Source organism: Ipomoea nil, unplaced genomic scaffold (assembly GCF_001879475.1).
Source record: "Ipomoea nil cultivar Tokyo-kokei standard unplaced genomic scaffold, Asagao_1.1 scaffold0188, whole genome shotgun sequence".
Lineage (NCBI taxonomy): Eukaryota > Viridiplantae > Streptophyta > Magnoliopsida > Solanales > Convolvulaceae > Ipomoea > Ipomoea nil.
The window spans coordinates 2,167,349-2,183,279 of record NW_017616616.1 but is presented as its reverse complement, the minus strand read 5'-3'; the positions used below and the strand labels follow the sequence as shown (position 1 = coordinate 2,183,279).

The following is a 15,931-nucleotide window of genomic DNA, read 5'->3' as shown; positions in this document are numbered from 1 at the left end:
TAATGGCTCAAGATATTTAATTATCGAGGGAGATTCATAGCCAACGTATATTCCCAATCTCCTTTGAGGACCCATTTTAGTCCGTTGTGGTGGAGCAATAGGGACATATACTGCACAGCCAAATGTTCTCAAATGAAAAACATTAGGTTCCTGACCAAAGGCTAATTGCAATGGAGAATACTTATGATAACTTGTCGGCCTAATTTGAATTAGCGCCACTGCATGCAAAATAGCATGCCCCAATGCATTTGATGGGAGTTTACTTTTCATAAGTAATGGTCTAGCTATCAATTGTAGCCTTTTGATAAGTGATTCTGCTAGACCATTTTGCGTATGAACATGCGCTACCGGATGTTCAACGTCAATCCCAAGTGATATACAATAATTATCAAAAGCTTGGGATGTAAATTCTCCAGCATTATCCATCCGGATTGATTTAATTGGATGGTCAGGAAAATGGGCTTGCAATTTTATTATTTGTGCAATCAATCTCGCAAATGCCATATTACGAGATGATAATAAGCACACATGCGACCATCTAGTTGACGCATCAATCAGGACCATAAAGTATTTAAATGGTCCACTATGTGGATGTATCGGTCCACATATATCACCTTGAATTCTTTCAAGAAATGCCGGTGATTCTATACCAACTTTGGTTGGTGATGGCCTTATTATTAATTTCCCTTGAGAACATGCAGAACAGAAGAATTCATCTGTTCGAAATATTTTATGTTCCCTCAAGGTATGGCCATTTGTGCTTTCGATGATTTTTCTCATCATCACATATCCTGGATGACCCAATCGGTCGTGCCAAATCTTAAAATCATTTAAATCAGTAAACCTTTCGTTTACTATAAGATTGACTTCGATTGCACTTATTTTTGTGCAATATAATCCAGAGGGAAGAGCATGGAATTTTTCCATCGCATATTTCTTTCCCGATATTACCTTTGTAATTTGAAGGAATTCTTGATTCCCTTCTTTTATAGTCTCAACGTGATATTCATTTTTTCGAATATCTTTAAAGCTCAACAAATTTCTTTGAGACTTTGGAGAGAACAATGCATTGTCAATCATCAATTTTGTTCCTCCAGGCAATAATATATAGGCTTTTCCAGAGCCTTCAATCATTTTTGCACTACCACATATTGTAGTGACATATCCTCATTTCTTTTCAAGAGGTTAAAATATTTTTCTCTTTTGAGAATTGTATGTGTGGTTGCACAATCCACAATACATACATCTTCTTCATCTACCTTAGATTTTATCACAAGTGATGATATATTCATCTTATTTCTTCAACAAGTACAAAACAAAGAAATAACATATATTAGAAATATTACAAGGATAGCAAGAAGGAACTAACAGGTCTCCAAGATAAAAACATCAGACTTGATGTTCAACTGGCTCAATGAAATCTTCCACATTCAGCTGTGTGATATCAAAATCGTTATCCATGAAAACATTGTTGGACTCTATATTTTTCTCTTTTCCTTTCAAGGAAGCTTGATAGAGATCCACAAAGTGATTTGATGTACGACAAGTGCGTTCCCAATGGCCAGTCTTGCCACAACGATAACATATACTTTCATTCTTGGGATAATTTTCACGCTTTTCCTTGTCATATCTTGCACCAGCACTTTCCCCTTTTCGGTGGTAACTTTTATTTTTGAAGTTTTGACCATCATAACGATTTTGACCACGACCGGGATTTTTACCACGGTATTTTCCATGACGACGACTGCGTCCATGGCCACGACCACTGCCCTTTGTATTTTCATTATACAATGATACCTCATTCACTTCAGGGAATGGGTTTGAGCCAGTAGGGCGTGACTCGTGATTTTTCAACAACAGCTCATTATTTTGTTCAGCCACCAGAAGGCATGAAATCAATTGAGAGTATTTGGTAAAACCTTTCTCTCTATATTGCTGTTGCAGCACCACATTTGATGCATGAAATGTGGAGAATGTTTTTTCAAGCATATCTTCATCAGTAATTCTTTCTCCACATAGCAACAACTGAGAGGTAATTTTGAACATAACAGAGTTATATTCACTCACAGTTTTGAAATCTTGCAATCGCAAGTGAAGCCAATCATAACGGGCTTTTGGGAGAATTACTGTTTTCTGGTGATCATATCTTTCTTTCAGATCTTTCCAGAGTTGACAGGGTTCTTTCACAGTAAGATATTCATCTTTTAACCCTTGGTCTAGGTGATGGCGAATGAAAATCATCGCCTTTGCTCGATCTTGCATCGACGCATCACTATTTTCTTTTATAGTTTCACCAAGACCTTTTGCATTTAGATGCATCTCAGCATCCAGTACCCACGACAGGTAATTTTTCCCGGATATATCAAGTCTCACAAATTCAAGATTTGTAAGGTTTGACATATTGGTAATATTGAATAAAATATTATAATTATTTAAAGAAAGATTACCTCTGTAATAGCTGCACCCGAAACTTCGTGCTGATAACGTGTTGTGAATTTAATAATAATAATAGTAATATTATTATTAGTAAGATGCAATACAATAGTAGCTATATTAGCTCAGTGAGAGGAAGAGAGGATTGCTATATTTCTTATATATTGCTTCTGATGTGTTTTTGATACAAGGAGTGAAGGGGGTATTTATACTATCAGGACTAGGAATAAACAAATATATAATTTGCATAGCATAGACAGATGTTGAAGCTAGCCTTGTCATATATTAGTGCATGTGTTCCATTCCCAACAGTTACAATTTTGACTTGAGTATTGTGCTCTTCAGGAGCAAGAACATTCCTTCTCCTTCTTATGTTTGTGCTCCTGCTCTTTCTCCTTCTTTAAAGCAAGATCAGACTTGCTCCTTCTAGAGCAAGATCAGGACATCCACATTTTCCTTATTACATAACACGAGACACTTTTTTTTTTTTGCCAAGTAGGATCTCCCTTCCCTGAACTCAAAATTTATAATGAGTTAATTCCAGCAATGGTCCTCCGATTATTGTGATTTTCCAAAATTGGTCCTCGTTTTTTAATTTGGACGAATTAGACCCCTGACTATTAAATTTGTTCCACTATTGGTCCTTCCGTTAACATGACGTTACAAAGTCGTTAAATTTTGACATTAATGTTTGGATATAACAAATTTATATCAATTTTATAATATATGTTTGGATATAGCACTTAATTATTGAGTGTATTAAGATAATAATATTTGAGTAGATATAATCACCTAGACATTAATAATCATTTCATTACACAAATTAAGTATAATACCTCTACAACTCGACTCATTAAAGTTACAGACAAACCTCTATGGTCCTAAACACGTGTCAAGTCATGAGAAGACAATCTCAATGAGATTGTGCAATGTGAACACATTAAACCACAAGCTAATACTAATTGTACAAGCTACCCATTATTTTTATATTGGATACAACTGAAACTCAAATTACCTTTATATATATGAAATAATGAACTTTACCATGAAAAAAAAAATGAAAATCTATTTAGATTGTTGTGCACTATATATTTTATACACGCTATAATTTGCAAACTTAGCATCCTTAGTTGGGCATTTGTCAAACTTAACCTAATCACTATATTGCAAGTAATAAATGAAAATTGCATGTTACTTGCAAATTCAGACACAATTTATTTATTTTATATAAAAAATACATTTTTTAATGAAAATAGTCCGCGATAACGCCACTATAATGAATACTTTACAACTTTAGTTATTAATATTAAAATATGATGAAATTATTTATAAGTAATAATAATTAGCAAAATCAAAGATAAAACTTGTATTAGTTTTGTTTAAAAAGTACTCCGTATAATATTACTCAAAAACTAGGTTTATTAAGCTATCTGCACCCATAATAATTGAGCAATTGCAAAATCTATGTTTTTTTTTTTTTTTTTTTTTTTTTTTTTTTTTTTTGGTGCTAACGTGTTGCCATTCTCACACCGGACAATTACAACACAATTACAACAATTGCAATTCATGTGTCAAAATTGCAGCTAGCATACTTTTTGATTTTTTAATTTAATTGTTATAATAATAATAATTTGATTGATAACAAATAAAATTTTGAGTTGTTAATAAAGTAATATGACAATGAGACTACTTTTGAAAGATTAGAGAGGAATTTGACGACGAACTTAAAAAGCCACATACAAACGCTTTACGCCCAATCATTCCATATAACCCTTGCATCCTCTATGTTACCGCTGCTGCTAGCTGCTTATTCCCCAGATTTACATGATGAAATAAGTGCCACATATGCCATTGAACTACACACGAAATTGTAATTGGGCCATCGAGCAAAAAAAAGTAAAAAAATGAATCATTGAACAACGCAAAATAATGAAATTGAACCAAATATGACATGTTTATCTATTGATGGCTGACATGGCGGTTACCAAATTTAAAAATAATTGTATTTAATTTTTATTTTAATAATTTTAAATTAAAAAAAAAACAATTGTCGGGCCTCTTCGTCTCCAAGTTGCCGGAGACGATGAGACCTCCGTCTTCGGAAGCCCGGAGACGAAACCCTTCGTCTCCATGCTGCCAGGAGACGTTTAAAAAAATACGTCATACCTCTTCGTCTTCGACAGCTTGGAGACGAAAATACCTCTTCATCTTCGAATTGCCGGAGACGACGAGACCTCGTCGGGGAGACGAAGGGACTCTCCGTCTTCGTTTCTAAGCTGCCGGAGACAGAGATGGTCTCTTCATCTTCGGTAGCCTAGAGACGAAGGGATTCTTCATCTCTGGCAGTTCGAAGTTTTTTTTTTTTTTTTTTTTTTTTTTTAAATTAAAATTTAAAATTATTAAAATAAAAATGTTAAAAATAATTTGATAACCACAACGACAGTCATCAACATATAAATATGTCATTTTTTGTTCAAGTACATTATTTTACGTTGTTTAGGGATCTAATTGTAACGTTTTTTAGGGATAAATAATAAATAATTACAAATTTTATAGTATATAATAATAATAATAATAATAATAATAATAATAATAATAATAATATATTTTAAAAGTGAGAGAAGATTACAAAGCTACGAATAATCTTATATTTTACTCTGTATCACTTTTCCAAACTAAAATATTACAAGTCCTGCAATTATTAAATAGCAAATTAGCAAGTAATATTCGGAAGCCGCGCGGTTTACTTACACAATTAGACACAACCTCTCTATTCTATTAAAAACAGCATTTCGCCGCGAAGATGACCGGCGGCGATGCCTCTACGACGACGGAACACTTCGCCGCCGCCTGCTGTATATCGCACGAATTCAACAGACGCGCTTCACTGAACCCAAACAGGATTGCGGTGATACACGCGTGCGGTGGTGCTCGAATAGCCCGAGAATTCCACCGCATTCACAAAAACGACAGTGATGAGCAAACCATAATCGACTTTGATGAGTTCATATCCGAGAAAACGACTTCGCTTCGCCCTACAGTTTACGAAGGCGACAGATGCTTCACCTTCTCTGACATTCTCTCCGCGGTCGATTCTCTCAGCTCAAGGCTCCGCCGGATTCTCGACGGTGCTAATGATTCCCACCTTATTAAACCTCGTTCAGGTATTCATGCTCCTGCAAGTGATCGTGCATTAGTTGATTAATGACGGATGAGTTGTAGAACATGTAATTAAGTGGTTCAACGTATTAAGCAATCCGTAAACATTAAGCATATGTTGGTTCAGTTGCATTACAGAATTAGCTCCACTCCGTATTCTTTGTTTATGTTTTAATTTGTAATTTCCTTTATTCTAAGCTCTGGTTTATGTCTGACTGTTATAGAATTCGTTGTCAACATTACATTGCAGATACTGCCTAATTCTTAACCTACACGAGTTATTGCAGGCAATGGTGTTCTTAGGGATCATTTAGTACAAGTTGAGAATTCTGAATCTCTGGAGTCGAGTGCGCAGCAGTTTAATGAACTTCAGAAGGCATATACTCCAAGAGTAATAGGAGTTTATATGGAACCATCTATAGAATATATTATTACTGTCCTCTCTGTACTGAGATGTGGAGAGGCTTTCATGCCTTTGGATCCATCTTGGCCTAAAGAAAGGATATTATGGGTACTATCTTCTTCAAAAGCCAACCTTCTTGTTGGTTGTGGGTCTTCAGTTGACAGTAATTTTCACCAGCTTGATAAGTTAGATTGGCTTATTGATGATGGGAGCTGTCCTATATTTCGTATATCTATGGAAGATTACATTCAAAAGAAAGTTTGTGATTCATCGCATTTAGTCTGGCCTTGTGAAAGAGAAAGGTTGAGATCATTCTGTTACTTGATGTACACTTCTGGGTCTACTGGGGAGCCTAAAGGTGTATGTGGCACTGAAGCAGGTGAAAATTCTTTTGGTTCATGTGTTAGTTGGCACTCTTCCATTCCATTTTACTGTACTAGGTATTCCGTCAATACTTTGCAGGTCTTCTGAATCGCTTTTTATGGATGCAAGAATTGTACCCCTTACAGCTAGAAGATTTGTTGCTCTTCAAAACATCAATAAGCTTTATCGATCATTTGCAGGAATTTCTGGGAGCTCTACTTGCTACTTGTACGTTGGTTATACCTCCCTTCAATCAGCTGAAAGAAAATTTGTTCTATATTGTCAATATTTTACAGGTATATCTGCAAAATTAATTGTTCTTAAAAAAAATTCTTTTTGACCTATCAATGTATGAAGGAAAAACCTTAGTCCTTTCTTTCACTTGTTTCCCAGTTATCATAGACAACCCATTATACAAATCTATGAACTGAACACTTTCAATATGGCTATGCAGGAGTATTTGATTGGCAGGATCGTAGCCGTTCCATCATTTATGAGGGCAATACTTCCTGCATTGGAAAGTGCATATTTTAGGAGAATTCAAAGTTCTTTGAAAGTTTTAGTGTTAAGTGGCGAAACTTTCCACCTGTCCCTGTGGAAGATCCTTGTGAAGATACTCCCTCAGACTGCTATTTTGAATTTATATGGGAGTACAGAGGTAGGTTTTTGTTAATGTTCCCACTGGACGAGGATTCATAGCTAGATCTTCCTTGCCAGTGATTATTTTAGTTCAAGATTAGCTATTCCTTAACCCAATGGTTTCAAATTTAGGTTTCTGGTGATTGTACGTACTTTGATTGTGAGAGTTTACCTCTCATCTTGGAGCATAAGAGTCTGAGTGGTGTTCCGATTGGCTTGCCTTTGCAAAGCTGTGATGTTCTTCTCCTTGGAGATGATGATCCCAATGAAGGAGAAATATGTGTTAGTGGACTCTGCCTTTCAGCTGGATACTTTTGTTATCCTTCTGTTTTGCCATTGGACTATGTAGAGTTATCTCAGAACCATGACAGCAAGAGCACTGATCATAGAGTTCAACAATATTTTAGAACTGGGGATTTTGCCAGAAAACTTCAGAATGGAAACTTCATTTTTCTAGGGAGAAAAGACCGCACTGTAAAGATTAGTGGACACCGCATTGCTTTGGAGGAGGTTGAAAATGTTCTGAGGGAACATCCAGAAGTAGCTGATGCTGCTGTGATTTTCCGTAATGACAAAAGAGATACTTCACTTTTGGAAGCACATTTGATAATGAAGGAAAACAATGAACATGTTGAGATTTTGAGATCTATTACAAATTGGATAGCTAGAAAACTCCCTCCAGCAATGATTCCTGTTCGCTTCTTCTTTACAGAGTCATTTCCCATGTCTTCCAGTGGAAAAGTAGATTACAACCTCTTGGCCAATAGTCATGTATGCAATGCAGGCTTCCATATTGAGGTTGATGAAACTCAAGATATTGACTTGATTCAAGCTATAGAAAAGGTGTCTGAACTTCAAATTTACAGATACTTAACAATATCTTCTGATTTTTCTTCTGTTTATTGTTTTTTTCCCAATTTTATGTGTACTTATAAAAGGATTGATGGTTATATGCTGTCCAGTATCATGTTGAATGTAACATCGAAAATGTAGGGGGGTGTGAGGATATTACAAAATGTTTTGTAATGAAGTATATATCCAACACATTGTGCATATATAAAGCATGGTTGCAAGACTCTGAACCATTGAATACAGTTCTTAGTTCCGTTTATTTCCCTTAAAACTTGAGTGATTAGAATTACATTTGCATTTATTTAAGGCTGGTTTCTGTTGGATAAACCAAGTCATTTCACTATATATGATAATAAAGGCTCATATTCTAAGTATCTCTACATGACATTCTCACAATCATAATAAGTTTTCTATTATATGAAGCAGTTTCTTACATTTTGGATTTTGTGTTGTGCAGGCTTTTTGTGATGGTCTAAGGGTTGATAAGATCTCCCATTATGCTGACTTTTTTGAGATGGGTGGCAATTCTATCTCTGCTGCATATGTCTCATATACTTTAGGAATTAATATGAAAGACTTGTATACTTTTCCAACACCAAAGAAGCTTCAGATGGCCCTTCTAAGAAAGGAGATTTCATTCAATCATGATCTTAGATCAGGTGCTTCAGAAGGAGTGAACTATGAAGGGCACAGCAACAGTAATATTCTTTCTCTTTATTCAAGGGAACCCCATCATAATAGAAGGATGCCCCTTAATGAAAATTCTTTTAAACGCTTGAAGATGGATTCAAACTTGTACATTGAATCTAATTATGTTAGTGCAAGAGAGTTTTCCTATTCCAACTTGAATCTTATCAATTGTTCATTTAGCCGATGCAACTATGTGAAACATGGAGAGGAATGTGGGGGGAATATATGCGATAGTGTGTGCTCGCAGGAATTTCCACGTGATAGAAAATTTTCACTACGTGAATTCTGGAAAGTTGACATGGAGTCTTGTGTTGATGCATCACCACTTGTTGTATACAAAGAAAGTAATGTTTACGTGTTTATAGGGTCTCACTCGCACAAGTTTGTTTGCATAGATGCCAAAAGGTATGGATGATATTCTTTTTTGGACAATAGGTAAAACCAGTTGTAAAGTTTCCTGACAGTATTATTTTGCTGTAAATTGTATAGTGGTGTTGTACAATGGATGGTCAAATTACAAGGAAGAATTGAATGTTCAGCAGCAATTGTTGGCGACTTTTCTCAGGTTTGATTTGTGCCTTAATTTCATAATAGTTCTAATGTGACATTCAACAGCTTTCCATAAACTAAGTGAACTAACAAGGCTTCCTTTTCCAGGTTGTTGTTGGCTGTTATGAGGGAAATATATATTTTCTGAATTTTTCAAATGGCAGCACCCATTGGAGTTACCAAACATGTGGAGAGGTATTAATGTGTGATTCTTCAATTTTCTAAAGCAGTCGTCATTACTAATATTTTCATATGGTATTTTCTCTACTTATATTTCCTAATTATGTACTCCGTATTAGACAAAAAGAATGTGTGTGCTATATGTAAAAAATCAGCATGAGTGATGAGACTGAGATTGTGAGTCATAGTTGGGACTATAGTACATGATAACATATCCATAATTAGTTGTTTTTTACAAATCACAATTATTCATTGGTTATGATGAAGTTGGATGATCAATGCTTTAGGCTGATAGTGGATTGCCACTATTTTTTCAACTTAATTTACTTTCACTTGTTTTGTTACTTGAAATTGGTTTCATTTTTGTGTAAATTAGCTATTGAATTTTCTGACATCCTCTTCTGGTTCTTGACTTGTGATATATTGAAGGTCAAATCACAGCCAGTGGTTGACAAACCCAGGCACTTGGTCTGGTAAGATTTCATTCTCTTCCTCAATTGTACAGAGTAGTTGTTTAATGCAACTCTATACCTTCCTGGCACCCTTTTGCTTTGCCAACAAAGTGCACTGTATGAGAGCCTTTAAAGCTATGCTTAAGGAAAATTCTGCGTTTATCAAATGTGTTGACATTTTGCTAAAAAGGTTGTAGATACTCATGTTATTTTTTCACTGAGTTTTATTTCCTGTTATCTTGCTAAAGAATATGAACTTGTTATCTCACTAGTGAAGTATTTTTTTAATCACTATCTGCAGGTGCGGGTCACATGACCACAACCTCTATGCCCTGGACTACAAAAATTATTGCTGTATTTTCAAAATTCCTTGTGGTGGCAGTGTATTTGGCTCACCTGCAGTTGATGAGGTGGGTTTTTGATGACTATATATGTTATATGCATTGTGTACCATTTGCCATGGTCAAATGTCTCTGCTAAATTAAGGATGCAAGGCTGTGAACTGACGCATTTTTGAGTGAAATTCGGTACCACATACTGTGCCATGTTCTGTTTGCCCTAGTATTTGCATCTAATAATCTTTTTCCTGTGCTTTTTAGATGCAAGGAAAACTTTATGTGGCATCAACAAGTGGCCGAGTAACAGCAGTATCTATTAAGGTATTATTTTTGTAATCTTAAGCAGTTCTTTTACAATAGTACATATCATGGATCTAACAGTGCTCACTGTGAGGATGAATTAGGTCAATACTGTTTATAATTTAGAGATTAAATTAGACTAGATCAGTTTTGTTGTATCACTTCATACTATCTTTGAGACTCCTCTGTGATCAGCTTTATTTCTCTAACATGGAGCTGCCATTGACTTCATTGTCTTCTGGGTCTGCAATGACTGGATCGATTAGCCCACTCTGGTATCTAAGTAATATTTTATTGTGCAGGCTCAGCTATATAGTGTACAATGGATAAAAGAGCTGGGAGTTCCTGTTTTTGGGTCACTTTCCATAAGCTTTTCATATGAAAGAGGTAATTTGTTGTATAAACCTTGTTCTAAGGTTTGTAATGAGAATGTCTAGCCAGAATTTTTTGTTGACATCATCAAGTTGTAAATTTTATGGAGGTTCCAGTCCATGCATGTTCACAGAGCTTCTGCAATTGCATTTCAAAATTTCATTTGATATTTATCTTAATTATGATTTTTTAGTAATTTGTTGCCTGGTGGATGGAAGTGTTATTGCATTGGATGCTAGCGGATCTGTTGTTTGGAAGGTATTTTTACATTTTTTAAGAGTTCATTCCATTTTTTGTCCATTGACTATAGTGGTTTTTTTACTTTTGGTTCCAACTTTGGTTTGTTCCACTTTTAGCACTCTCTGTGGCTACATTGAAACTTTTTAATTTTGATATTTAGAAATGGTGTATGTACTGTCTGTACCGTTACTCATTGTTGTTTTATGATCCACATTTGAAGAATAGATTTAGCTTTTAACAGCTTTTCTCCATCCTCTTTGATGTGTAGAAGTTCTATGTCCAAATTCAATGTTTTTTCTTTATTTACTAGTATTTTTTTTTGAACACTCACGATTCTTTACAATGTAGCATCTGTTCTATATTTTCTCAATCTTCTTCAGCCCAAAGAATCAATCTTATTTAGTACTCCGTAGTATTTATAAGATGCCCTTTCTTCCTTGAATTTTTATAATTCATTTCTTTGATGAATTAGGGAAGAACTGGAGGTCCAATATTTGCAGGACCATGTACATCACATACACTGCCCTCCCAGGTGATTATATATTTATATCTCAACTGACAGGTTCATTACTGTGGATGTAGAATTTCTTAATGCAGCATTGCAGTTTGACATTTATTTTTAAATTTATAAATCTTGGTAGGTGCTTATTTGTTCAAGAGATAGCATCATCTATTCATTTGACTTGGTAAGTTGATCACCATATGCTGTGCTCTTTCCTTATTGAGCTATGTGACTCTTACCTGAAGTTTTGTCCTTTCTATACTTAACAACTTCTTTGACCTGTGATATATGTGTTTTCAGTTTCAATTGATGAGTTCCTTGGACTCAAAAAAGTTTTTCTTTTTAGATCATGGAGCTTTGTTTGAGTGGGTGTGGAAGTATTATGAACTCTATGGGGTGGGATATTTTATGAGATCTTGATATATTGTCTGTACTCGTATACCTTGGCGGCTAGGTGCATCACCTATACACCCCCAGTATTCCTATCCTTTCAAGAGAAGATTGAATCATAAGTCATGGAGTAACCAACCTTTTTGAATATGAAGTTGAGTTGTTACATTTCTGCATAAATGTCTTATATCTCATTCTCATTAGGCACTTCTCACATTGTGTATCGAATTAAAAATAACTGTTGCTGAAAATGTGTCTAGTAGTTTTTTGCTTGAGTATGGTTGCATCTCATATATGTTGGACTCTATAAATTGATCTTGAGTATGGGCAACATTTCATGGCTTAGCACAACTTGTTAGCCCCAGTGACCTATTATTATTATTTCTGTACTCAAATTAATTGGTACTATTCCTAAATGTTTATCATATCCTGTCTCTAAAATAACAACTTTTTTCCTTTTTTGGAGAGGGAAAGGTATTGGATTTAGAGAGATGATCCTCTCACATGTTAGTGAGAAATAAGGCTAAATGCAATTCCAATGACATTTCCAATAAACTATTTTCATTGTTTATGGTTATGGCTTTGATAACAATAATTAATGTTTTGGCAGGAAAGTGGGAGAGTACTCTGGAAGCACTCTGTTGAAGATCCCATCACTGCATCTGCATACATTGATGAGAACTTGCTGTTGTCATGTGATGACCACACTCTGCCCCGGAGGTTATTCTGTAGTTTAATTGCTTGTGAAACAAATTATTGAATAATCAGTCTAGGAGAAAAGTAGAACATCTCCAATGCCTGACTGTACTTTTACAGGTTCATTTGTGTATGCACCAGTTCTGGAAGTATTCATGTGCTTCAAGTCAAATTAGATTACAATGATGCAGCAATACAGTCAGGGGAAGATGTGATACAGGAATTTGCCAAGTTGAATCTTGAAGGAGACATCTTTTCCTCCCCTGTGATGATTGGTGGAACCATATTTGTTGGCTGTCGGGATGATTATGTGCACTGTTTAAAGCTTGAGAGATAAATTCCAACTTAAAGTTGAAGTCTACTGCTTTGGTATCTTGAGATTCTTATGCCCATTATGTGAGTCTGGCCAAGAATATCCCATTTGTGAAAATCAGAGCACTGAGTGCATGTCATATGCACATGGTAATGCCACCAAGTCTTTTTAAATTATCAGAGCCTTCAACTCTTTGATAGAATCCAGATTACTTGGAAACAACTGAGCCAGAGTGCCAAACCTTTTCAGAATACCCGAGCATTCACCTGTAGTTATAATCCAGATTCCTTGGAAATGGTGAGCAATCTGCTCATGAACTGTTGTGATGGATTGAGAATTCAGCCATGTTCTAATGGAGTACTCCTTGAAAGTATGCCACAGAGATCTGTCAGATTCCCTCTGTCAAAAGTCCTTTCAGGGTATATTCTCAGTACTTCATAGATCTCTTCAAAAGGTCATGCAAGACATCTGTAAAAGAGATATATTTTGGAAATGATCTGACATGCAAAGTGGAAAAACAATAGTGCTATGTGGCACAAGATCTGAAAAATCAACCAATGCGGGCATCCTCCTCTAACACCTATAATTCATTATTGCATTCAGATTTATTGTACTGCCAATATTTTCCTGTGAAGCTGTTAGTGACGGATTGTAAAGGTTTCTTGTTTCTGGGATGTTACATACTACTGTATTCTATATGCTCATATTTAAAGTTGAGGCACTGTTTTAGACGTGAATCTGTGTATCAATTAGAGAAGGCATTTGTGCTGATATTGATTTGTCAACAATACCTATGCTTGTACATAGTTGATACAAGTGTTTGCTTTCTATTAAACAATATGTTGAGTTTGAACCTTGCATAGTTGCATCAACCCAAGTAAAAACACTTATCCTTTTTGTCCTTTAGCTCTGCATCACTTCTACCTGATTATATTTTGTTGGTGGTTACATGCCCAACTTGTTAATATTCCTCCAACGATTTTCTCAGCTAACTATTTTTTTTCCAAGTTGTAGAAACTATCTTTGATTGGCCTTTGTTCTCTTAAGGGTTTGTGGCTTACACTCATGAAGATTGAAAACCTCATCAGTTGACTTTTGTAAGTATACAATCCATTCCCCACCTGCTATTCTTATTTTTCAAGTTTCTGCAGCTGTCAGTGATCTATTCAATTTTGTTCTTTTTTTGGATGAAGTTGTCTTGTGAAGGGCAAAGATAATGTTCAATTTGGAGTCAGCATCAACATGATATAGAAAGGCCCAATGACTCAACAAGGTATAGTAGGTTTCACTAGCCCTTTGACCTCACTTCACTACAGCCAAAGTCAATAATAATGCTCGTGAAAAAAGAAATAAAAAAAAGCATGTCTTTTCCTCCACCTTGTTGCCATTTTTTCCTTGTACTAACAAATGAAATATAAATAAATATATAAGACAATTTTAATACCCTTTCTTGGCCAGTTCTTTAGCCCCTAGCTGTTGGCCATATCCTCAAGTGAAAATTAAATTACAAGCTCTATTCTAAACTTTACAAATATATATTCACTTTTGTGATCCCTTTCTTTCGAGGTACAGTCAAATCGATTCTCGTCTTTCTTTTTATACTTAAAAACACATTCTTTGCTCCACCTACCCCAGACCCGATTCTCTTCACCCATGTGCCTCTGTCATTCCAATAAACATTCAAGGAAGATATACCTTACTTTGTAAGCTAGGTTGTTTATTATTCCTCCTTGGTATTATTTGTCAATAATGATTATGATGTTCCTTCAATGTTAATCCTTTATTCCAGATATACACAAAAGCAATGATTATGAAGGGTGTTTTTTTAATTAACTTTCCAGCCTAGTGGAAGAATGTTAACATAACATAGGTCTCTGGCTTACTAAAACAGGTGGGGTCACAAATCCAATAGAAAACTGGTGTGAAATCAGTTGGAGTCGGCTGGGAAGGGGAAAGCAACTCACCACCAGCAGATTCCTCCAGAAGCTGTCCCATAAAAAAAAAAGTCCATGCACATGCAAACGCAAAGGATCTTATCAACAATGGAACAGAAGTAATGCTTAAACTTTTCAAAAACTTTCGCTTTCCTGCCTTATTATTAATCAGTTCAGTTTATTCATCTGATTAGGTTGTTATTGCTTCTGTGTCAAGATTCCAAGGAATAGTTCCTTCAAAACTAAATTTTAGTTTACTTTATCTATTAGGCAGTTGTTAAGTTGGTATAACCACTTGATTTGCTAAATCCTATTCATGTAATTTTGCTCCGGAAGGGATAGTTGAGTGGGTAGAGTATGATTCTCGTATCGAGATGGTCATAAGTTCAATTATTGCTAAATTTTGCTCCGGAAGGGATAGTTGAGTGGGTAGAGTATGATTCTCGTATCGAGATGGTCATAAGTTCAATTATTGCTAATATCTTCTCACTTTATCAGTTGAAGCCGTTGCACATGTCTTCCTAATGTGATTTGCGGGTTGTTACATAGGAGCAGAGTTTACTTAGTACATACCATCGAGTAGTGATAACTAGTTTTTCTTGTCTCGAGAAAAAAAGGAGCAATGTAAGTTTATACATAATTATTGTAAACCTATAACGTGTCTTGCATCTATCACTAGAGAAAACTTTGCACAGTGACTTGTATCTCTCTAATTATTAATTAACTTAATTGATACGGAGTATTAATTTGGCTTATATTGTATTAATCAAGAAAGATAGACGGGAAGGAAGATATGTATAAGTTTTGATTTTTTATTCAAATTATACCAAATAGAAGCTTTGGCTGTAAGACATTACTCTATTTTAACCCTATGTATGCAGACTTAATATTAAATTAAAAGACTCTATCTTAATTAAAAAAATATATAAACTTAGAGTTAGATTATACGATGTTAAATGAGTGGTCACAAGATTGAATTTTAGTAATTGTGATATTGATTTTTTAGACTGAAAAAGATTGAGAAAGTATAGAATAGATACTATCTTATAAAGAATCATGATTATTTCAATAGTATATATATATATATATATATATATATATATATATATATATATATATATATATA

General features: G+C 35.0%; 2 protein-coding genes across 5 annotated transcripts; one reads left to right on the top strand and one right to left on the bottom strand.

Moving 5' to 3' along the window:
- Positions 1–1,389: 1,389 nt before the first annotated feature.
- Positions 1,390–2,400, bottom strand: LOC109186472. Its single transcript, XM_019336466.1, has one exon. The coding sequence runs from the start codon at positions 2,398–2,400 to the stop codon at positions 1,390–1,392; it is 1,011 nt and encodes a 336-aa protein (XP_019192011.1).
- Positions 2,401–5,167: 2,767 nt separating this feature from the next.
- LOC109182064 (putative acyl-activating enzyme 19) lies at positions 5,168–14,990 on the top strand. 4 transcript variants are annotated; one of them, XM_019332113.1, is made up of 20 exons: positions 5,168–5,597; positions 5,880–6,374; positions 6,458–6,654; positions 6,813–7,016; positions 7,130–7,840; positions 8,307–8,944; positions 9,029–9,104; positions 9,197–9,283; positions 9,698–9,741; positions 10,022–10,130; positions 10,320–10,379; positions 10,661–10,745; positions 10,924–10,988; positions 11,443–11,502; positions 11,612–11,656; positions 12,473–12,582; positions 12,679–13,020; positions 13,121–13,968; positions 14,065–14,144; positions 14,763–14,990. In XM_019332113.1, exons 1-17 carry the CDS (start codon positions 5,237–5,239, stop codon positions 12,893–12,895), a joined length of 3,564 nt encoding a protein of 1,187 aa, XP_019187658.1. In that variant the 5' UTR covers positions 5,168–5,236; the 3' UTR covers positions 12,896–13,020; positions 13,121–13,968; positions 14,065–14,144; positions 14,763–14,990. The 4 variants fall into 4 exon arrangements, with proteins under 4 accessions (XP_019187658.1, XP_019187640.1, XP_019187650.1 ...); XM_019332095.1 differs by having other exon boundaries at positions 12,679–13,968; XM_019332105.1 differs by lacking the exon at positions 14,065–14,144 and having other exon boundaries at positions 12,679–13,968.
- The last annotated feature ends 941 nt before the right edge of the window (positions 14,991–15,931 follow it).

Coding starts and splice junctions, on each gene's coding strand:
- LOC109186472 (XM_019336466.1), bottom strand. CDS start 2,400: ATGTCAAACCTTACAAATCTTGAATTTGTGAGACTTGATATATCCGGG.
- LOC109182064 (XM_019332113.1), top strand. CDS start 5,237: ATGACCGGCGGCGATGCCTCTACGACGACGGAACACTTCGCCGCCGCC. Junction 7,017..7,129: donor ATTTATATGGGAGTACAGAG/GTAGGTTTTTGT, acceptor TTTCAAATTTAG/GTTTCTGGTGATTGTACGTA. Junction 11,503..11,611: donor CACATACACTGCCCTCCCAG/GTGATTATATAT, acceptor AAATCTTGGTAG/GTGCTTATTTGTTCAAGAGA.